Source organism: Nannobrachium achirus (assembly GCF_963921795.1).
Source record: "Nannobrachium achirus genome assembly, chromosome: 10".
In the NCBI taxonomy this organism is placed as follows: Eukaryota; Metazoa; Chordata; class Actinopteri; order Myctophiformes; family Myctophidae; genus Nannobrachium; species Nannobrachium achirus.
This window is the reverse complement of record NC_137819.1, coordinates 31,688,977-31,712,639: the sequence shown is the minus strand read 5'-3', so window position 1 is coordinate 31,712,639 and position 23,663 is coordinate 31,688,977. Positions and strand designations below refer to the sequence as shown.

Below are 23,663 nucleotides of genomic sequence, written 5' to 3'. Positions count from 1 at the left end.
ACAACGTGACGCGTTGTGAGCTTGTAGATCGGCTATTTTTGGTGAAGAGAGTTGTCGTAGATAGAAAAAGAACTCAAGTACAGTGCAAATCAGGTCTGTTTTACTAACATAGTGAAGTGATATTGATGAATTCCAAATATTATCAAATCATCACGGCACCCCAGGGTGCCCCGTCACCCACTTTGAAAACCCGTTCTTTATACATAGGTAGAGGCCTTGTATAAGCCCTCTGGGCTTCTTGCCTCCTCCTGGCACTTTTCTTTCATATTTTGTGTACTTTGTTTTTTTGTTTTGTTTTACATTGTGCTAAATAAATCGAATCAGACACCAGTCATTATTATTTGCGGTTACTTGCCCAGCCCTAGGCTGAACAAAAGGAACAGCTGCTACATTCTCCAATAAATATTTATTTGAGATTTCTTTTTCTTACTTTTTTTCCCGATGGATAGTAGTGGTTTTTACTATTCTCTCAGCTACCTCATCAAGATGTTGATAAAGTCATTAATCAGGCCAGTCTGTGATGTAATCTCCAAATTTGGGCACCGCAGTAAAACTATGCCTAAACCTCTGTAAGGTTTATTTTAGAAATGCAGAAAAAAAAACACGATACAGTGTAGCAACAACAAAATATTGCATAATATACATAGTATATTATACATTTGTCAAGAGATATACAGTATAGAGATGTCTGACGCAAAATTCATGGTTGATTGCTTGTGCGGTGCGAGCAAGCATGCGTGCGTGAGTGTGTGTGTGTGCACACGTGGCCAATAGACAGACACAGACAACACAAAGGGAGCTCACCTATCTTCTTGCAGCGCTCCTCTCCTCGGCTGTGTATGATGATGGGGGAGTAGATGAAGGGGCTGGCGGTGGACACGTTCTGTCCCAGGAGGCCTTTCACCTTGTGAGGGCGCAGGCTGACGGGCAGATTGAGCAGCTTCACCGATCTAAAGGGGCGTCACAAGGGGGGGAAAGTAGAACTGAGTTACTAGGGCCCAAGGTGGAAGAGGGAGGGCCCTTAATTATTTTATACTTTAGCTATTGAAAAATAGCAGATATACAAGCTCACATCGTGGCACCGAGTGCCGTGCGAGCTTTTCTTAAGCGAACATTTGTAACTCAAATTTTGCTTCTGGTGGGTCCCTGGAACTAAATATTTTGAGATGGGGTTCCGTGGCGAAATGCATATAATTTTGGGGGTCCTTCACATGAAAAAGTTTGAGCACCACCAACATAGAAACATAGGTTTGTCTTGCACAAATGTTCACGATTAAAAAAAATAGCAGATCTACAAGCTCACAGCGTGGCACCGAGTGCCACGCTGCGAGCTTGTAGATCTGCTATTTTTCAATAGTTAAAGCACAAAATAAGGCACAAGTAATAATGCGTTCCCAGTCTAAACGTGTTAAACCCCCTAATCCCCCTATGAAGAACATCCATTGGGGGCCTGCAGTGAATCCTTGCACCCCTGCCGATCTATTTCGGTTGCGAGGAAAAGCGGCCCATGGGGGGAGGGGGTTGAGGGAAGGGGAATAGGGTGCGCAGAGTGGAGTGAGTTAGTTTTATCTTCCCCATATTCATTAATGCCCCAGGAACAGCAGACAGATTGCTGGCATGGACTCGGCTCATCAGAGGGGCAGAACATAAATTCCTGGGGTGAAAGCTGCTGGTGGATTCCTGAGGACTCTACTCTATTTAGCTGGGGCGTCACGGCGCTCTGAGGTGAGACGGGGCAAGTGGAACACTTATTGCCTCGGGGGGGGAAAGCATGCATCTCACCCAGGTAACGATCAGACTCGGCAGAGTGAAACGGGGGGTGAGCTCTCCCATGGCACTGTGGCTGGCACTGTGGTGGCTTTACAGGTCCCTAAGCCCATTCCACAACACCTCTCAACTCATAATGATGCACTCCATTTACTGCTCGCGTGCAAGCGCACGCACACACACACACACAGGATGGTAGGGGGTATAAACTGAGGTGGATTGGAAAAGGGGAGGCCAGGAATGATTTGTGTTTATTCTCTGTCACACACTGCCAACTACAGTATGACACCATGAGAGTAGACCAGGGCTTCTCAAACTTGAACTCGAACTATAATGGAACTGTTATTCATCCACAGTTTTTTTTAAGCAACCATCAACACAAAAGGATGATGCACTGCATCAAAACAAAATGTGATTCACCCACACAAGGGCTGAAGCGGCGCACACACACACACACACACACACACACACACACACACACATCCCATTTCTCTCCCCCTCCCCTCTCTCGCTCTCTCTCACACTCACACTCACACTCACACTCACACTCACACACACACACACACACACACACACACACACACACACTCTCTCTCTCACTCCAAGTCAGACCTTTCTCAGATGTCAAATTTTCTCCCTTTTGCTTTTCACTTGTTTAAATGTAGAATTGCTGACAATATAATGACCAAAAAATACTAAGTTCTGATTGTGCAACATGTTTAAAGTGTTACTGTACTTCCAAACAAACAAAGCCTCTGTGATCTTTTAAAAAAAAATCCCCCAAAAGTCACAAAAAGTTCAAAACATATGCAATTGTTTTTCATAAGAATTCCATTAAAACATTCATGACAAAATACTTCTAAGAACTAGTGAAAATAGCCGATCTACAAGCTTGTAGATCGGCTATTTTCCCGGGGAGGCATCTAATTTCTCCATTGGGTCTTGGGAGCTAAAAGGTTTGGGGACCCTGAGATTAATGCCTACCATTACCAACGAGAAAATCATAGAGCAACTTTCAATTTGTTCCTTGATGGTTTCTGGCTGGGGAGACTGGGTCAGGGCGACCTCACCGACACACATTTTACTTCTCAAATGTCACCGAGGGAGTTCTGATGAAACCAAAGCGATATGCGAGTTTAAAGCTTGTGCAAATTGTTAAAGCGTAGCCGAGGCACACAGGCCTTTAATGTCGCGTTGCATTATCTTCCATCATCTTTCTGACAAAAAGCCGACCCTGGATTTCATTTCATAATAGTTCCTCGGAGATAAATTACTGTTGGTGGGTAAGTTGAGTGAAATGTCTTTAGAGCTCCGATGCTGCGGCTGCGGCTTTTGTGGTAAAAGACACAAAAAGAAGGACTTCACACAGCTATTACTGAGCATCCTAGAACTCTTGTTCTCAAAGTGGGGACCACCAGGGGTCCTTGAGGGGGATCCAGGGGGTCCCCAATTAAATGATTGATAGATGGGAACCAGAAATGAATAACGCACAAAAGTTATGGCCATGGCCTTATGCATAGGAAATAAAATATCAATTAAAAAGGTTGATAACCACTAGTCCTAAAGTGGGGAAGGGGGGTGGCATTGATTTCACTCCTTATAAGGATGATGGGTACGGTAATTGACGTTGTTGATGGATAATAACTGACTTTGGGCACAGAGGTTGTCGACGTGACTACAGATTCAGTTTAATCACTTAAAACTTGAGGCATTGTGAGCTTAGCCAAAAAAGTATAGCCAAAATAGCAGATCTACAAGCTCACAACGCCTTGCGCTGCGAGGCGTTGTGAGCATTTAGATCGGCTATTTTCGGCAAAGAGGTTTGGTGTAGAGTAAAAAGAGCAGACTAAGTACAGAGTGAAAGGGCAAGTTTATTAGGTAATGACGGCTCAATTGGTTAAATATCTGAAAACACAAATTGACATGAATCCAAAATACACTGATAATTGTGCTGTCAAACGATGAAACTATATGGAATCTATGAAAAGGTTGTGGGGGTCCCTGCTTCATCTCTCGCTCAACTAAGGGGTCTTTGGCCTGAAAACGTTGAAGACCCCTGGTTTAGAACTCAATACTTCTACATTTCAAGTAAAAACTCACAATTACTTCCAACCATTCATACAAAACAATGCAACGATGGAACTAGAGCAGGGGTTTTCAAAGTGGGTGACGGGGCACCCTGGGGTGCCCTGACAGTAATCCAGGGGTGCCTCAGAATGATTTCATGATATTTGGACTTCATCAATATCACTAAGTTCTTTTTCCATCTACGGCCAACTCTCTTCACCAAAAATAGCAGATCTACAAGTACACAACGCGTCAGGTTGTGACGCATTGTGAGCTTGTAGATCAGCTATATTTGGTGAACTTTCCCCCCAGAATAGGGATACTGGGTTTCAAGTGGTTAAGCATCAAGTATACATTTATTTTCAGTCAGTTCTGATGGAAACGAATATTTCTCCGCGACATAGCCTACCGTATCTCAGGTGGAAAGATGTGCATATTTACGTAGCTTGATATTATTTAAGATTCTAAAGATGAACAATTCAGGGGTGCCGTGGATGAAAAAGTTATTTACAGGGGGTGCCCCGAGTCCAAAAAGTTTGAAAACCCCTGAACTAGAGACACACAGAGGACCTACCGGACGATGGGGAGCTTGGTGAACGGCACCGGGGGGAGCTTGAGGCCGTCGGGGAGAGTGATGACCTCCATGCCACCTGGACACTTGGACGTGTAGTTCTCCAGACTCTGAGTGACCTCTTTCTTCTCTGTCAACCCGTTAAAACACCACAAACAAGAAAGAAAGAAAGAAAGAAAGAAAGAAAGAAAGAAGCGCCGGTGTGAGCACATTATCAACTTCAATTTTTGTTCATGGAAGGAAGTAAAAGTGAAAAAAAAAAAGAATAAGTTATCATTGATGTTATTTTAAACCCACGTTGCTGCCAACAGTTCTACATTACAGCAAACCAGAAATGAAGAAATCAGAGATAGAGAGGCTTTAAACTGCTTTTATTACATTTCTGAGACCATTCATGTTCATCGAATATTCTTCTAACATGTATTCTATTGCTAATGTGACCACTTCAAATACATCTTGTAGATCGGCTATTTTCAGTGTGCAACATGCTGAAGACGCGCTGGCTTCCATGGAATCCAAATGACTGAAATCAGTCATGGTGACTGAGAACTTATCCATGTATGTTGTTGTTTTTTTAAATCAAGCCGGTCATAAAGAACTAATCCTTATTTACAATGGTGGCCTGAAGGGTAACCATTAAACTTAAAAGCAGTTCAAATTAAACATAATTTTACAAACAAGCAACACAAATCACAAAACATTTTTATAAACCGCAATAAAAGGTAATCAAAATAAAAACATATGGGGCGAAATGGTTAATTCAACTAATTTATTTTGCTGGATTGTTGTTGTTGTTGACTCTTTGATACAGTATATAAAATGTCTGGGTCCCAGATGACAAGTGACAATTTAAGGACTTATTTGTGGATTGGAAAAGGGGATGAGTTTGCAATACCTAAAAAAGGGTCAAACATTGGCCAAACTGTCAAATAATATAAGAAAGAGCCAAACATTTTGAAAATAGATAAACTACAAGCGCTGCGAGGCGTCGTGAGCTTGTAGATGAGCTATTTTCACAATATTTATCTAATGCCTCATGCCAGGGTGGGGGGTCTCTAGTTCAACTTGTGATTATTTTGGGGGGGTCACGGATTGAAAAGGTTGAGAACCACTGTTCTAAGGTACAGTTCCTCCCTCCTCTAGCCATATTTCCTGAGTGCCTCTTGGTTTCTGGGTCCCGGACGTTGTGCGGCGTAAATTTACCGGACGCTTATTTATCTCCCACTTGTAGATCACCCAGATGTCTCTTTCTCAGCCAGAACGGCCCCAGCCTTCAAGTACGACTGTAAGTTTTACTGCGTGATCAATAAATATGTTTACGTTCCGTGCTGTATCATCACTCTCAGAGCCTTACCGCTTTTCTTGCCTACACACGCGTGTCTCTGTGAGTTACTGCCCGGGCCGTCGCGTCCAAGGTGCTTCTTGGACCCGAGAAGAATACACTCACACCCCTCTGTAGTCTCCAGTGTTGATTTCATCGACTAAAACTATGACGAAAAATTTTGTCGACTGCGTTTTTTCACTGACGAAAACGAAATAAAAACGAAATAAAAACTAAGCTGTGATGACTAAAACTAAGACTAAATATATTGACAATTTCGTCAACAAAATAAAAACTAGACTAAAACGTTAGGGAGGGACTAGTGGAGAAGACAGTCATTTTATGTTTGGTTGCTCTCAGGTGTTGCTGCGTTGTGAGCTTGTAGATCGGCTATTTTCAGCACGCAACCAAGTGTAAAATCAGTCATTACGATGCCATCAAAGGCCAAAATACTTTTCAGTTGACTGAATCAACTGTAGATTTAGTCGCCTAAAATCTTATGATATTTAGTCGACAAATATTATGACAAAAACTTTTCAGGTGACTAAATTATGACGAAAACTAAATTACATTTTATTCAAAAGACTATGACTAAAACTAAATCAAAATTTGCTGTCAAAAACAGCAGTGCTTCTCTCCCCCCGGCCTCCTTCCCAAACAACCACAAAATCACACTAGGTTAACAGTTAAATGAACTAATCAAATAGATTATTGAAAAAAAAAATTAAAGATGATTGATCATCCTGTGTTAAAATCGGTATTACCGGTAGTACAGTAATGCCAATATTACAGTATGCCTAATTTATACCATAACATGATGGTGCTCTGTGCCGAAAATCTAAATGGAACCTTATTAATGCGTTTCTGGTCCACGTAACACTGATAAGAACTAGATGCGCGTGCAGGTCGGTACCAAAATTAGCCAATGAAACCAGCGCTCCCCAAAACAACAAGTTTGGGGATTGGTGGAATTGATTACATGATACAGTCACCTGTGCATTTAGTCTCAATGTTTGTAAACAAGAAACGTGTCTATGGGTCCGTCCATTTTGGTTCCATTTGTACAGTATGTGGTTTTGTACATTTTTGATAAGATTTAGAGAAATCTTTTAAGAATTGTGAAAAATGTAGGGTATCCCTGGTACAAAATATTTTTCAGATAAAAAGATCCGCAGCCAAATGCATATCAATTCAGGGGGTCGTGACAAGAAAATGTTTGAGGACCAAGAGTTCATCGGTACATGTTTTGCAGTAAATAACTACTACTGTGGCATCTTCCTCCTTCCAGCCTGTTTACTCTGCTTTTTCCCCCACTCTCCAGTCAAGTTACAGACAGCTCTTAATGTGTTCTGAAGTGCTCTAGCATTGATTTCCTCACTCTCTCTGCAGCATATAATATATTATCATCAGTAAACGCAGGGCCTCCGGTATTTTGACAGTGCTCAGCCATTTCAACAGTTACCCATCTGTCAGGTTTGATGTAAAATGATTCTCAAAGTGCCAAGCGTCAATTCAGTTCACTTTGCAAAAGCTGTATTGCGAGTCTAAGCCCCATGAGGAGATATCATTGCTGTTGGGTGGGAAAACGTGCATGCCCAAAGACTGTTAATGCTCAGGAAATGGATAAAAAGGAACCTGCGATCCAATGGATCCAACATAGTAAAAAGCTCTTGTGAATACTTTTCATTGGTATAATATTTATAAAACCCACAATCACACCTTTTCTTTTCAAAACTAAAAAGGTTAAAAGAGTAATAATTCAAAATAATATTAAGTTTTTCAGATTTTTTTCCCTATGAAAGCCAAAGGTGTAAGCTATCAAATAGTTTTGGAATTTTGTTTCTAACTGCTACAGAGGCAGAGTAATACGTTTTCCAGAAAAACAGTGGGTCATTTTCAAATCGGACTTAGGCCCAAATGGGTTAAGAACCAATGGCCTACTGGCAATGTAGTGGCACAAGTTCACAACAGATCTGGCGCTAATCGGCCCAGCAGTTTTCAAGATTATCTCCGGACTCACAGACAGATGTGACAGCATTATAACAAGGCGATGAAGCAACTTATTTTTATTTTATTATTACAGTAGGTCGATTTTTCTGTTACAATCCTAAAGTCTAGGGGAATATCCATTTATTTTCTTTTCTTGCTAAATTTGCATGATTTTACAAAAAAAGAATTTGACACACTTCTAAACACTTGATTTTAAACATGATAAATGGGGCAAATCAACAATCAAAATCAATCTACAGCAATCCTAATCTTAGTTTTATAAACTAAGCTAACACGTTTAAAAATAAAAATCGAGTACATTTGAATCCAACCTCACTACACTAATCTGCCCAAAAGTTTGCGGTAACAAAAAACTGGCACCCATACACCATTAACTTTAGCTAAATCGTGGTCACCCAAAACTTGGTTACAATCTTAACTTTGCATTCAGAAATACTTGCACCTGCAAGCCTAATGAAGGTTTAAATGAACATAAGGTTGGCAAATGCTGTAAACAAAATAGCATGGCAAGCGGGCAGGGAACAACACTGCAGCAAGAATTGTCAAGGTGTTTGGTGTCTTTAAGTTGGCAAGCCCAACCAATCACAGGAAGGCTGATGATTGGCACCCAGCATTCAGTGGATAGGCAGCACTTGGAAATAACCAGACCGACACACACACACACACACACACACACACACACACACACACACACACTCTGACACTTCCACAGGCACACGTAACAACCACGAATAAAACCCAGTATGAATAGATCAGGCATTGACACAAAGGCTTGCCCACCTGCCCTTGGCAGGTAAATAAAACTTTCGGGTTTGCCTTCAGGTTGCCCGACCGGGCAAGTGCTTGTTTGAGAGGGGACGCAACCGTCTATAAACACAACACAAGATATCTGTCTAAACACCTGAACGTGGCCAGAGCGCTCTGTCTTCTGGTCTGTGGAATGCACTGTTACCCATGTTCTGTTTTCGCTGTTGCTATACATAAAAATATAAAATATGTGTGAACCCATTGTCAAATTCAAATCATAGCTATGTGTACGGTAGGTATTTGGATACAAATTTAGGTAGGTATGACATTTATTAGCGGACAGCCCCAGAAAGTAAAAAAAAAATTGAACCATAATTAAAATTTGACCTATCATTTTATAATGGATTTACTTTTCGGGCAAGTGGGCATGACCTTTGGGCAAGTAGAACATGACCTGTACTTGCCCGACGGGCAAGTGCCTATGAGTTAGTGAGCCTATGACTTAGTGTCAACCCCTGTAGACGGATCACCAATATAAAAGTTTGTTCTTATTCCTTCCTTTTGTCCGGTGTTTGGGATGTGCAGCCTCCTCTCCACCGTTTCCCAAACTGCCGACTCTAGAGTTTTAACTCCTGTGGAGATGCATTTGCACCGTCTCCTCCACTTGGGGAATGTCAACGGGAGGCTGCTAAGTGAAATGTCACTTAGAATGTCCCTCAACAAGGATGCAGGGAACTGCCCCACATTCTGGAATACCAGTGGTGGAAAGTAATCAAGTACGTTTACTAAGTATTCATGTACTTAAGTGACATTTTGAGGTATTGTTTACTTTACTTGAGTATTTCCAATTTTCAATACTTTAACTTCTACTCCACTATATCTCAGAGAGGCAAAACTTGTACCTTTACTCCACTACAGTTACTAGTTACTTACTAGTGATTTGTGTCTGGGTAGCTCAAGGTCATGGGAACTATCCTGGGCACTGCCAACTCAGCGTATGAGTAACGAGTGTTGGGTGTGTGACAAGTCATGCGGCAAGCACTGGGTGGTAGGTGTGGCGCTCCACCTCAGCGATCCATCTCCCAGGGGTATAGTGCATTGTAACGGGGACAGTCTCCCGCGTGTTACCGGCTGATACCGACAATAAGCCACTGCCAACCTACTTGATTACAAAACGTACATGAATCACTTCAACCCTAATACTGAACTTTGGCTATTTGAAAATGGGGGATGGGGGGTTCCAGGGGATCCGCAACAAAATGCTAACCGCGGCCGCTGTGAAAAAGAGCATCTCTCTCCTTCTTGGCGTTTTAGAAGTAGATTCAGAGAATCTACTGCATCAGCAAAGAACCGGAGCCTATGGAGAATAGACGATCCATGATGCTGGCGGCCGAGTTGCATGATGGGATGTGTAGTGATTTCGCTCACGAGCCGCTACCGCGGCACCTGTTTAGCTGGTAACCATGGCAACAGTTAACTTGTCTGTGGACGAGATAACGGGGCCCTGTTAACTTATCTCGTTCCTGGACGTGTTTGGATCCATGAGTGTTAACCACTTTAACCACACACTTTAACTATTTTAAAATAGCCGGTGTACAAGCTTGTAGATCTGCTATATTGTCAAGTAAATGTGAAGTGTTTCGGAATATTTGTGCAAATATTTAATAACACAAATCCTCCCTTTTCAAACAATGGTCCGCGGCCAAATAAATTCATTTGAGTGTCCCTGGCATGAAAAAGTTTAAGAACCAAAACTCCAGTAGATACATATCCAGTGAAATTGTGGTCTTAACAAACCAAGTCAAGAATTACTGTGCTGCAGAGCTTTTCAGTAAACCCTGCCAGAATCCACTAATCACCACGAGAGGGTTTACGTTTATATGGTCGACGTACTAACTGATATAAGCTACCAAGGCGTCCCCTCGCTTAATTCTTTTTTATTCGTTCTTAATTCTTAGTCAATTAAAAAGTCCTCCAGTTGTGACAGGAGAGTGCAGCACACTCTCCCTCGTGCAGATTCTATTAGACTTAGCTTAGGCCAGCAAGAAACCAGTGAAAGTGTGTGTAATGAGATGGATCAACTATAAGGACTTAAAGAGGCAGTGATGTGATCCCATTTCCTACTAAAGAATGATCAGTGTGTAATTGTTAATTCTGTACATATGGAGGAAGATCTTTGTATTATTATTTTTTGTACATGATCAAATGCAGTAGCACAGAGCGGTAGTGTGTCCGCTTTGGAATTGGAAGGTTCCCGGTTAAATCCCCGTCTTCCCATGCCTTAGTGTCGAAGTGTCCTTGAGCAAGACCATCAGTGGTGGAAAAAGTACTCACATTTATTTATTTTTTAAGTAAAAGTATCAATACTGCGGTGTAGAAATACTATGTTACTTAAGTAAAAGTCCGGAATTCAAAATGAAAAGTATGAAAGTGTTAAAGGCGTCAAAAAGTACTTAACTTACTCACTACCAATGACGAAATTTGACAGGCTGTTTTGAAAATCAGAACCAATGAGAGATTTGACGGATCAACACTAGAGGGACACTAGAAGGCGCTGTTCACTAATTTATGAGTCAGTGCAACAGCAGCACAGTCAGGGTTAACCCTAACCCTAACCCTAATCCTAACCCTAATCAAACAAAAATATTGTTGTAATGGTTCATGACAAAGTATATACAGGTATATAATGTGTAGGTACTCTTTTCAGTTGCCTGTTGCTGAGGAAAAATACACATGTAAGAGTAAGACACATACTGCCACATTTTAACCACACCGGGTGGCGTAATGTCAACTCCATAACTTACTTTAAAAGCAAAAGGAAGTTGTGTTATCTCTGCTGCTAACTCTAGGCTGAGAATAACAGCCTTGCATGCCGAGATAGACTGCCGAGACAGAACCTCTGTGCAAAACAAAAGTGAGAAAAGGTTTTGATCTTAAATATTTAAACACATCCACTCGTGTTAGCGTCCTTTAAAAAAAAAATACGCTTAACTTTTTTTCCTCTCAGAGACTAGAAAAGCACTGTTTCTTTGGCAAAAAATATAAACTAAGCAGGAGGAAAATATTGATCGCAGAGCTCACTCCCTCCATTGATTTTTTTTCCACACTATTACCCGGCTTACATTGGTTCCACATTCTGCTGAACTGTATCATATCTCTATCAAAAGCTTGACTCGGGTCCTAAGCCCATGTCGGACAACAGTGGTTCTCAATGTGCGGACTGGGGACCCCCAGGGCTCCTTAAGCTAGTTCCGGGGGGGTACCACCACATGTCGCATTCGCCACACGTTGTTAGCTTGTAGATCTGCTATGTTCCAGTGGTGTAAAGTAACTAAGTACATTTACTTACTAAGTACTGTACTTAAGTACAATTTTGAGTTATTTCCAATGCTTTTACTTCTACTCCACTACATCTTAGATTGAAATACTTTACTTTTACCCTACTACATTTATTTGAAACTTTAGTTACTAGTTACTTTGTGGATATAAATTATAATATTATGAAACATACATTAACCACTTTAGCCCTATTTTATACCAAGGCTATTTAAAAATAGCTGATCTACAAGCTAACAATGCGTTGCATTGTGACACGTGAGCTTGTAGATGTGCTATTTTCAAACATTTTTGGAGCTGTGTGAAGCACAGGCTCCCTATACGTGGCTGTGTGGGTCTGTGTGTGTGTCTGTCTGTCTGTCTGTCTGTGTGTATGTAGCCTGAACTTCCTAAACTTCGGCACGCCACTAGTCCCACAGTTTTGCCACCACACACTCGCGCCATATGTCAAATCGACCGGCTTACTCGGGAATCGTGGGCTATTACTTTTCTAAGAGAAAGGTTCTATAGTTTAATTGATATTAATTTATTAGTGAATTAATTTTCCCCATTGACTTATAATGGGAATTGCAAAAACTCACATTCAATTATTTGTCTCTCGCAAACCATAGGGGCTAGAGTTTCAAGACTTGGAGAGGAGGTTCAATACACAAAATAATTGTGTCATTTGGCCGCATGGTGGCGCCATAACACCCCACTTTACGTTTTGGCCTGTAACTCTTGAACCGTAGGTCGGAAAATTAAAAATATTTTTTCCCTGGATTCCTTGGGTCATGACGCATCTCCCCATATAGGCCACGCCCATTTGCGCCATGATAGATTTTCCGCCATCTTGAATTTTCTCCAAAACACACTTTTTGCTCCTTCTCCTACATATTTTCTTCAAATGTCACAAAAATCGGTACACATGATCCACACACACACACACACACACACACACACACACACACACACACACACACACACACACACACACACACACACACACACACACACACAGCTCCACTTCACACGGGTGTGATTTTTACTTTAACTTTAAGTACATTTTGATGCCAACACTTTCATACATTTACATTTTGAATTCCAGACTTTCACTTGCAACAGTGTTTCTATACTACAGTAAGTACAAGATGTGAGTACTTTTCCCACCACTGCGCACGACATGGTCGTGCAATGGGAGCATAAATCAGGCTTTAGGCTCTAATGACTCGGAAGATGCGGTTACAATCACATTTGCATAGTCACCTTGTCGTAACCCACAGGCAGAGCAGACAAGTGCTATCTTACAACCCAGCACTGCTAAAAAAAAAGATAGGCTTCAATAAAACATTTGAGCTATGACTCTTTTTTTCTCTCTTTTTTTCATGTCACCGGCAGAGACTTGAAAGGGCCATGTGCATCTCAGAGACACCTTTGAAAAGGTCCTGCCGCCCAAATTCAAAGCCACGAATTCTGCTGGCACAGGTGACATTAGTACCAGGGGCTGATGACACAGTGCGTGACTCAAGATTATGACATTTTACATGACGATTAATTGTCACTCAACTAATTGCGATTAACGATTTAATTGTGTATTTGTCGTTGACAATCACATTTCTGTTTGGCTTGAAGGCTTTGAAGTTGCACATTGCAGATATGACACATAACCTAAATATACAAAGAAATTACTGACATGTTTGACAACTTTATACTTAAAAAATGACATTGATAGTGGAAATAGCCAATCTACAAGCTCACAACGCGTCGCATCCACTGTTTTTGAAAATGTTTGAAAATATATGACATTTTTTCAACATGGAAACGATTATGACGATTATGCAAAATAATTGCGATTACCTCAAATAATTGCGATTAGACGATTATGTAATAATTGTGACAGCCCTACTTTAGCCCGTCTTATACGATCCTTACATGTCACACTGTGTGACGCAAAAAGGTAAAAACCTGTGATTTATCCTCCTCGTCTTTGAGCAAGTTGAAATTAGTCTACCTGTCACGTTGTGTGACAAGACTACGGCGTACGTCAGCCGACACATGCCAGGGCAATGTCTCACCTCAGCTTGACTCAGAGGAGGGCTGTATGGGTTGGCAATCCTCCAAAGGAAGCTGGTAATTATCTCCTGCCATTTTTCCACAACACTGTCTGCACACTAGCAGTCTGCACATCATCAGTGCCGGATGAAATCTAGCATCTCCATATTTAGTGGTTTTCCAACATCGATGCTAATGGTCTCTGTGGGATTTACTAATATTTTTACAACTCAAACAATGTCTTATTCTTTCTAAAAAAAATTGTGAGGGTGTAGATAGGCTATTTCTGCTTTTTAAAAATAATAACAATTTTGGCTATAATGACTTGTCTCAAGTGATATATGATATAAATTATAAATTATATAAAAAAACAGCCAAAGTAGCAGATCGACAAGCTCAAAATGTGGCGTGAAGTTGATCAAGTAGGGTGTTAATTTATGAAAAAACTAAAAATGTAAATATGGAGATAAGAGGTTTCTGCCCGACGGCAACGATATATATATAATTCTTTTCAATTCTTCTCAATCAATCAATTAATCCAAAAGGTTATTGCGACCGTAGGTCGCAGTTAACTATGAAAACCGGCACATCTTGTCCGCGTATCCACGTATCTCTGTACAGTAGGTCACGCCTGACATTGTGGTTCTATAGGTTTGTCGCTCTGACATCATGCTCTGACATCACTGTGATGTCAGGAGAACAGAATGGGTTTGCCGCTCTGACATCACGCTCTGGCTTCACTGTGATGTCACACTAACATAATACATTTTATGCCCATATATGGAGTTCCCTAATGTCATCAATATTAAGCCCATATCTAACAGGACTTCATATGGGAATGCCCATATATGGAGGCCACATCGGCCACATACCACACAGCTGGTTCTACAGACAGGGATCTCCATGTATGGGCATAAAAGGGTATGATGTATGACTTTCACATGATGAATAACTGAGTAAGCATGTTTGGGCTCTCACAGCATATCTCCATATACAGTACATGGATCTCCATATATGGGTACCAGGAGTCTCCATATATGGTTAACTGGTCTGATAACATCACTGGCCAGATGGCCAAGAATTGGCGCGACCTCGCCCTTGCCGCATGTCGCCCTGAGGCGTCTTACTAGTCAATAGAATAATAACTTAGAAAATAATCTTCCTAAATTACAGTATTCTATATCGTCACTGTCGGGTGGAAACCTCGTATCTCCAAGTTCCAAATTTGTACGTACTTTCTCAAAGTAACCGCGAGGCGTTGTGTGCTTGTAGATCATCTGTTTTCTCTAGTTTATATCGTTTTAAAAATGATAAATGCAAAACGAACGGTTTTGGACATACAAGGTTTCCACCCGACAACGACGATATGCTTGTATTATTAGCCTGTGATGAGACGTAAAAGCAATGGCGGTTTTCACCGTCTGGCCCCCTTCTAGAGAAATCATTCCGGCAACAGAATTCATGTTTTTCTACCCAGAGAGTGTAATCCAATACTTCCAAAAAAATGAACTCCCTTCCCAAGCTATACAATCTTGCAGTTTACACTTTTCGAAATTGCTTTTCCACACCAGAAGTTTTTTGGGCGCTGGTGCTAAGTACGCTGTGTAAGCTGACTCGTCGGATAATGCTGTCGACAGGGCCCGACGACAAAAACAAACAACAATCAATATCCGACAAATGATGTCAATAAAAAAGGCGGTGGACCTACAACTACATCAAATCTGCTGAACTGAACAAAACAGTATTTCTCTGATTGGATTGAATTGATTACATTTTTTCTTTTTCGTTCTGAACTTTCCAGACTGTGTGGAAAAAGTCTGATTAGCGGTGAGAGGCTGATGGCAGGAGCAGAGCTGGCACACAATTATGTAGCCTTTTGTTCCATGCTGTGTTTCAGTGCTCCTTTATGTCAGTTGGTTCTCAAAATGTTTTCATGCCAAGGATCTCTATTTTTCTCTTTTTTTTTTAAGATTTGTTTTGGGGGGGCTTTTATGCCTTTATTCGATAGGACAGTAGACTGACAGGAAATGAGGGGAGAGACGGGAAGTGACATGCGGCAAAGGTCGTCCGGATCGAGAATCGAACCGGCGACGCCATCAGGCATTAATGCCTATGTGGCAACTGGCAATGCCTAATTATGTGGTATGCGCCTGGACCAGTAGGCCAGCGGGCGCCCCCAAGGATCCCCAATTTGATATATATATTGTATAAGCCTACTGTATATTTGGCCGCAGACTCTCAACTGAAAACATTTTGTGCCGGGCACCCCAGATGAGAATATTTGTGAAAAGAAAATCACAGATGTGCGAGCATTAACTAATTTTGCTGGGGTCCCCTGGAACCCCCTCCTATTTGAGAACCACTGCTTTATGATAAGGAACCCTTAAATTACAATGTATTTGGCTGCGAACCCCCATCTGACAAGATTTCCCAAATTCCAATTTTTTAAGCTCAAAATAGCAAGCACACAACGTGTCGGATCTCAGCACGTCGTGAGCTTGCAGATAGTCTATTCTCAAATAGTCGATGTATTATAGTTAAAGTGCTTAAACTGGTATGGTATATTAATATTGCTGGGGACCCCCTTAAGGGACCCCCTCCCCGGACCTCACTTTGAGGACCACTGCTGTGGTTGATATACAACTGTGCGTATATCGAAGCTATATTAACCACTTTTTCAACCTGGCATTAGATTAGACCCCTATAGACCAATTATTTGTTTTGAAACATTGAGACTGTAGCTAGCCTACAGTATGTGCAGGTGCTGGTTTCATGTAATCAATTCCCAACAGATCTCCAAACCTATTGTTTTGGGGGGCACTGGTTTCAGTCCATTCAATGTCCTCCTGTGTGTTGGCTGGATTGCATCTCATGAGCAGCTGGGTTCATTTGGTGCTGGCTTGCTCGTGCATACTGGTTCTTATCAATGTGATAATGTCTGATAAGGCGTATATTTTGGGCATGCCACTATCGGTGAAAATGTAAAAAAGAAAATGCAAACCAAGCACATGGATTGTTGTATTCAGTGATTGACCAATCAGAATCAAGCTTCCAACCAAGCTGTGTAATACAGTGGTCCTCAACCTTTTTGGGCTGCAACCCCCAAAATAATCATATTTGAACTAGGAACCCCCCACCCTGACGAGCACTAAGACTTGAGGCATTACATTTTGTATAACACGGTTCTATTGTGAAAATAGCAGATCTACATGCTCACAACCCCTCGCGTTGCAAGGCGTTGTGAGCATGCAGATCGGCTATTTTAACAATGTCTGCATTTAATTTTTAACAATATGTTTCTTTATTTTATTTTAAAGGTATTAAAAGGGTCATAAAAGTCCTCAAATTGTCACTTTAGAAATGTGCAGATACCCTCTATACACTTAAACGTTATGTTGGTTTGTTTACTGTTGAGTGAGAAAACAATGTTTCACATAAAGTTAATCATCTGGGGATCCCCCCAAAATGACTTGGGGACCCCCCCTGGGGGTCCCGACCCACAGGTTGAGAACCACTGCAATAGACTGCAGCTTTACAAATGTTCTTCTAAAAAAATAGCGTCAATAGCACATCTACAAGCTCGGCTGTTTTCCCCGTTTGTCGCGGACGAAGTATCTATACAGGGGTTAAGTGGTTGAGTGCACTCGACCCCACTATAGTGCCTGCTTCAAGTGGCCTGTAGTAACCTCTCCCAGTCTGTGGTGACATCACACAGACACACAGACACACAGACAAGAGGAGTAGGGAAGCAATCCGCCGGCATGCAAAAACACAATCCCAAGGGGAAGAGGTCTGTGTGCATGTACTATTACACAGCACCCACAACAAGTCACCACCCAAAGGAGGTGTGGATGGTGGGTGGGGTGTGTGGAGGGGAGGGTGGAGGACAGGAATTGGGTTCAAGCAGGTAGTAGTTTTGTAGTAAACAAACATTCAGCTGGCCTTAGCAGACTCTGTGATGAAACAGTGAACATGTTGTGTTGTGAGCCTCGGCTTGGAGGCCTGTGTAGCCGCCGGGTTGCATTTCTCCTCCTCCTGGGTGCTGGTGCTGGATACATACACCAGTGGTTCTCAACCTGTGGGTCAGGACCCCCAGGGGCGTCCCCAAATTATTTTGGGGGGGTCCCCAGGAGATTAACTTAATGTGCAACATTGTCTTCTCACTCAACAGTAAACATAAAGTTTAAGTGTAGAGGGTATCTGCACATTTCTAAAGTGACAATTTGAGGACTTTTTTAATCTCTAAAATGAAAAATTAAACATTGGTCAAATAGTCAAATAGTCAAATATTAGAGGCAGAAATTGTGAAAATAGCCGATCTACATGCTCACAACGCCTCCACGAGGCGTTGTGAGCATGTAGATCTGCTATTTTCACAATAGAACCATGTTATACAAAATGTAATGCCTCATCTCTTAGTGCTCGTCAGGATGGGGGGGTCCCCAGTTAAAATGTGATTATTTTGGGGGTCGCGGCCTGAAAAGGTTGAGAACCACTGCCATACACACACACACACACAGCAGACTGCCTCCTCCTCTCCCAGTAGGACGGGTTCCAGGGAGGCTGGTGGTAATGATGGGAGGCTGCCTGCTCTGTTCACAGAGCCGCAGCAGCAGTCCCATTGCTGACAGTGTTGAATATTTTATAATGTTAGCTCGCCTAGACTTCTCTCTCTCCGTCTCCGTCTCTGCGTGCGTGCGTGCGTGCGTGCGTGTGTGCGTGTGTGCGTGTGCGTGTGCGTGTGTCTCTTCCCCCTCTCTGTGTCTGTATTTATCTCACACTCTCTCCAGGTTCAAGTTCTTCAAGGTTTCTTTACCGTTACATCTTGTGTAAGTAAAATTATTGTTTTATGGTTCCTCTCTCTGACTCTCTCTCTCCCCATCTCTCTCTCTCCCTTTCTCCCCACATCCCTCTCACCTCCCATTCTCATCCTTTGTCTCCAGCCAAGGCTTACACTGGCCTAGCTCTATTGTGTGGCTAGCAGCATGTCTGGCAGCCTGCTAGGGTAAAAACCAATCTCCCAGGTCCACAGGATTTCTAATCAAAGCACACTATCTGGCTCCAACCGGGGAATTCCAACTGGCATGCATACCATGCACACACACACACACTGTTAAAACCACTTAAGGCTTAAGTGCTTTTACTGGTGGGTGGCATGCATCTAAGCCCTACACACAACAAATACTGAAGATGTCCTTCCTTTTTTTCCAAGAATGACATGCCCAAAATAGGGATGCCAGGGAAAGTGGCTGAAATCAATGACTAAAGCTTTCCAAAATGTGAACGGTGGCCATTTTCGGTTTTCAAAACTTTGCTTGCAAAAGCTGGAAGAAGTTAGCCTGGTTCCAGCCCATACTGTTTCTCTGGTCTGGAATTGTGTTCATAATAAGTGATTTCTGGAGCCGAAATGACGGCTCCTCCAATTAGCGCAGGGGTGGGAGTGGGTTTAACAAATAACCAATCTGTGCCGTCAAAGTCCCTCCCCTCCAGAAATCGCTCAAACAGGGCACAATGTCAGACTCAAGCTTCAGCTGAGTCTGAAATCAGGCTAGGAAGAAGTAGTAGTTTCACGATGCCCAAAGAATGTTGTTGAACGTGCTCTGACCTTGATCGGACAGGAAGTCCAGCATGGTCTGCAGCAGGAAGGACAGGTGGCGGACGGACAGGCCAGGGTTGCCCATGCGACGTGAGGCGTACACCAGCTCATGGAGCAGACGCATCTGCACAGCAGCCCAGCCGCGGTGCGTTCCTGGGAGATGGAGAGAGAGAAAGAGAGAGAGAGAGAGAGAGACAGAGAGAAGGGGGAGAGAAATGTGTTATTTACACTACTACACCACACTTTTTAGCAAATACCCCATAGTTACATTTAGATATGGAGTAGGCTTATTCAACACTATGCTTGATACTTACAGTAACACATTTTGTTCAAAGTCCAACCATGTGTATTTTGCCGCAAACAAAACAAACATTCTTCATATTCTTAACCACTTAAAACTCCAGCATCCGTATTCTGGAGAAAACCTTTGCGGAAAATGACCGATCTACAAGCACAGTGAAGCGAAGATATTTAATGTAAATATAAACAGAAAAGAAACTAGTATAGAGCCCTGGGGGACTCTGCTCAACAACGTATGGGATTTAAGTGGTTAAATGTAGGTATACTTAAATGTAGCTATTCTTAAGTATTCTTAAATCTATTCTTAAATGTACATAGTATTATGTATTCTTTGTAATCTTCAGCATTGTTAAATGTATATCGTTTTATGTGTTCCTAGAGTAAAAGTATGTATTCGTATTGTTTTATGTATTCTTGAATGTAGGTCAAACGAGCACTTGTCTCAATAGCAGAACCAATCTCCAAACATTCAAACGGCCCCAGTCCAATGCAACACATGGAGTGGCAGTGTGTGGCACTAAGTCAGCCTGGTGTTATTTGCTCGGTAGAGATCTGAGACATCTTAATAGCATCCCTCACTGACGGCAGCACTTACATAAGAAACCTCAGCTCCCCCCTATGGATCCCTAGAGATCCCACTCCCAGCTGTCAAATGTTGCTTCACCGTGAGGAAAAAGACAACAAGAGCAACAGTGCAGAGCTGGAGACGGGGGGGGCATGTGGTAATTAATCTGCACATGCCGGTTCACTGAACCCATGGTGATGCTGGTCAGTAATAAACATTTCTCCTCCTGTGGTTGTTACTCGTTCCAAACGACTCCTCTGACACCTGAAAAACACCCATTAATGCAAATCCTTTCCTAAGCTATTTTCTTCCCCTCTGCAAAAAAAAAAACCTGCACTCACTAAGCAGGCTAAAAATAGTCTGAGTTCCACCTGTCTGCCAGTGATTTTCTGTAAAAAAGAAAAACAGCGCTTATCTATAGGGCTAGTAATCCAGACGACACTGTGGCTTTTTCTGTGGATGTGCCTGCTCTCTCCTTTGAGGGGGGAAAAATGACTTCATCTGTGGTATTTTCAAGCCTTGGAGTGGAGGTGTCTGGCAATCCAATTAGCTAAGATAATGACAGCGGTGGCACCGCCAAGCAATCGCCCTGTCACACACACACAAACCCCGACACAAAAGCCACTGTTCCTCTGGCCAACTCCAAGGAAAATGGCAAATTCGCGGGTCCTTTTGTGGGGAGATGACGAGATGCCTCGCTCCATTATCGTTGCCTCTCTGTTATCATTAACCATCAAATACCTGGAACGCGCCCGAGTCACGTAAGATTTTAACCACTTTAACCATTATTTCGTGCTTTAACTGTTTAAAAATAGCATATATACAAACCGAGTGCCACGCTGCGAGCTTGTAGATCTGCTATTTTTGAAAAATCGTGAAAATGTGTGCTAGTCTTTGAAGATCTTTGACCTGACTTCTAAATCTTTCCTCTAAATCAGTGGTTCTCAAACTTTTTCAAGGACCCCCCAAATTAAATGTATTTGGCCGCAGAACCCCATCTAAAAATAAGTTGTTCCAGGGACCCCCCAGAAGCAGAGATTTGAGTCACAAAAGTTTGCTTTGAAAAATATATATTGAAAGATTTGCACAAATTTTCATGATAAAAAAAAATTGCAGATCTACAAGCTCGCAGCGCCTAAATAATTCTTCTAGGCCTAAATGGGTTAACATGTAAATATCACAAGACAAGAAACTCCCTGGCTTTGTGGAAACGGTATTAAAAGAAAAAGAGCCGAGGATAATCACGCCGTGGGTCTACGTGGGAGAACACATAACAGATAAGGAGACAGCCAGCAGGAGCTCTTTCTTTGCTCGTGATAACTGGAGGGAATAAGGGGAGAGGGGGTACCTGAGCTGCTTAAAACCCCATTTGCCCTTCCATATCTTAAGCCGTGGCAGCGTTATTGCAAAAAGAATCACCATTGAGTCCTATTTTCTTTCTCACTTGAGATTTCTCTTCGCCAGTGCTTATATCGCTCAATAAACTCCCTCCTCCTGACACCTTCTGCCAAAACACTCACAATCATCACAGCAAGGTTTTCCTCCCATCAGCCCTGGGAGACTCATGGCAGGCACCCAAGCCGCCACTGGTGGTGGTGGTGGGTGTACTTGTGTACTGCTGCAGATAGTTCAGGACTTGTGAGATGACCGTTCCAGTTAAAAGGCTAATGTGAACTGCTTGGCTATAGGGAGAAAATAAAAAAAAGTGGTAAAGTATGACGCATGTCTGTTTGAGGCATCCAAAAAGCTGTTCAGCCCTCTAGAATCGTTGCGCATTTGGTTGAGCTGCAAAATTAACTTGCAAGTGAATCCATACAGGATATTCAGTCAGAAAACCTAACATGAAATAGTCAAGACTGAAGCCCAAATTACACTTTTTGCGTACAACAGTGACATGCACCAAAGATTGCAGATATGCTGTACAAGCTCACAACGGGTTGCATATCCAAGTTGTGAGGTTGTATATATTTTCAATGTCGTACGACGGAGCATAAATTAGCTACGATAGAGAATGTATAGTAGTAGTATACAGAGTTGAATCTGGTGTCGAGGCTCGGAATGTGTCACTCCCTCCCAAGCGTACACGATGGTAAACTTCCCCCGGATGAGATCTAGCATCAGAGCTTACAGGGTGGATGGCTGGGGAGGGGTGATGAAATGCAGGAACGATGAGCAGCAGCGATAATTGGAGCAACAACGCTTGCAATCTGAGCAGTGGAGTGGCAGCATAGTACCGAGTGAGAAAGTGAGCAAGTGCATTTTCACAGCTTAAATATACCACCTTATTGCAAAGTAGGATGTGTGATGCAGTGAGACAAAGTGCACCACGTGTCTAGCAGCGCGACTACGGTTGACTGTCTCAGCTAGCTTGAAGGCTTGTATAAAGAAAATTGAATTTTTCTTTATGAATATTTGACTGTGGGGTGCAGATTTTGAATTTATTTGACACCTGATAGAGTGGACTTAAAATGCCACTAAGTGCATATGACGGCAGCAGTGACTGAAGAGGTAGAGCGGCCATCTAGGGAACCGGAAGGTCCCCAGCTCCTTCCGGCTCCGTGTCGAAGTGTCCTTGAGCAAGACACTGCTCCCAAAGCACTGCTAGTGGACGGGTCAAATGCAGAGGAGGAATTTAGCCACAGGGATCAATCAATCTAAATATCTCACACTGTGGTTAATTGAGTATTGTAATTGATTGAGTAAGTATTTTGATGGACCATGCCTGAACCTTTGTTAACTAGAAAGACTAGAAAATGAGAAACAACACAAGAATAACATGTAAAAATGTCTACCTCGATTTGTCTACCACTGCTGAAGGGGTTGAATACTTTCCTGTTCAATTAGAGAGCACATCCAGAGTGGGAGGTGCTGGTTGTGGCAAAAAAGAAAAAGATCTTCTCGCACACTCCGCAAAAAATAGTTTTCAGGATGGAATGACTTACTTCAATGACATCTTTATTTCATTATTTCCACATCTTTATTTCATTAGTTCCACAAAAGAGCCTACAACGCCTTTTGCAAATGTGCTTGATCAGATACATTTGCAAAACGCATTGTTCTTTTTTGAGGCACTAATGGAATAAAGATATGTCATTGAAGTAAGTCAGTCTGTCCTGAAAAGTGTGTTGTCCTTTCACTTTCCCTTAGCCCCATCTGAAAACATTCTGTGCCAGGGAGGGAGCCCCCATACAAGATTTTTCTTTGATGATATTTTTTCTCTCTTTTTAAAAAAATAGCATAACTACTAGTAAGACTCCTCAGGGCGACATGCCAATTCTTAGCCATCTAGCCAATGATATCTATTGGACCAGTTACCAATATATGGAGATTGGAGACCCCCTGGTACCCATAT

At 42.2% G+C, this 23,663-nt stretch overlaps 1 protein-coding gene across 1 annotated transcript in view; it reads right to left on the bottom strand.

The window, feature by feature from the left end:
• trappc9 (trafficking protein particle complex subunit 9) overlaps positions 1–23,663 on the bottom strand; it is a gene marked incomplete at its 3' end in the record, with an annotated part of 422,586 nt that overhangs the window by 368,189 nt on the left and 30,734 nt on the right. Inside the window, exons 10-12 of the mRNA XM_080735848.1 lie at positions 19,456–19,599; positions 4,409–4,535; positions 805–950 (exon numbers count right to left, since the gene is read on the bottom strand). Of these exons, the coding sequence (XP_080591974.1) occupies positions 805–950; positions 4,409–4,535; positions 19,456–19,599 (417 nt within the window). The remainder of the gene's footprint in view (positions 1–804; positions 951–4,408; positions 4,536–19,455; positions 19,600–23,663) is intronic.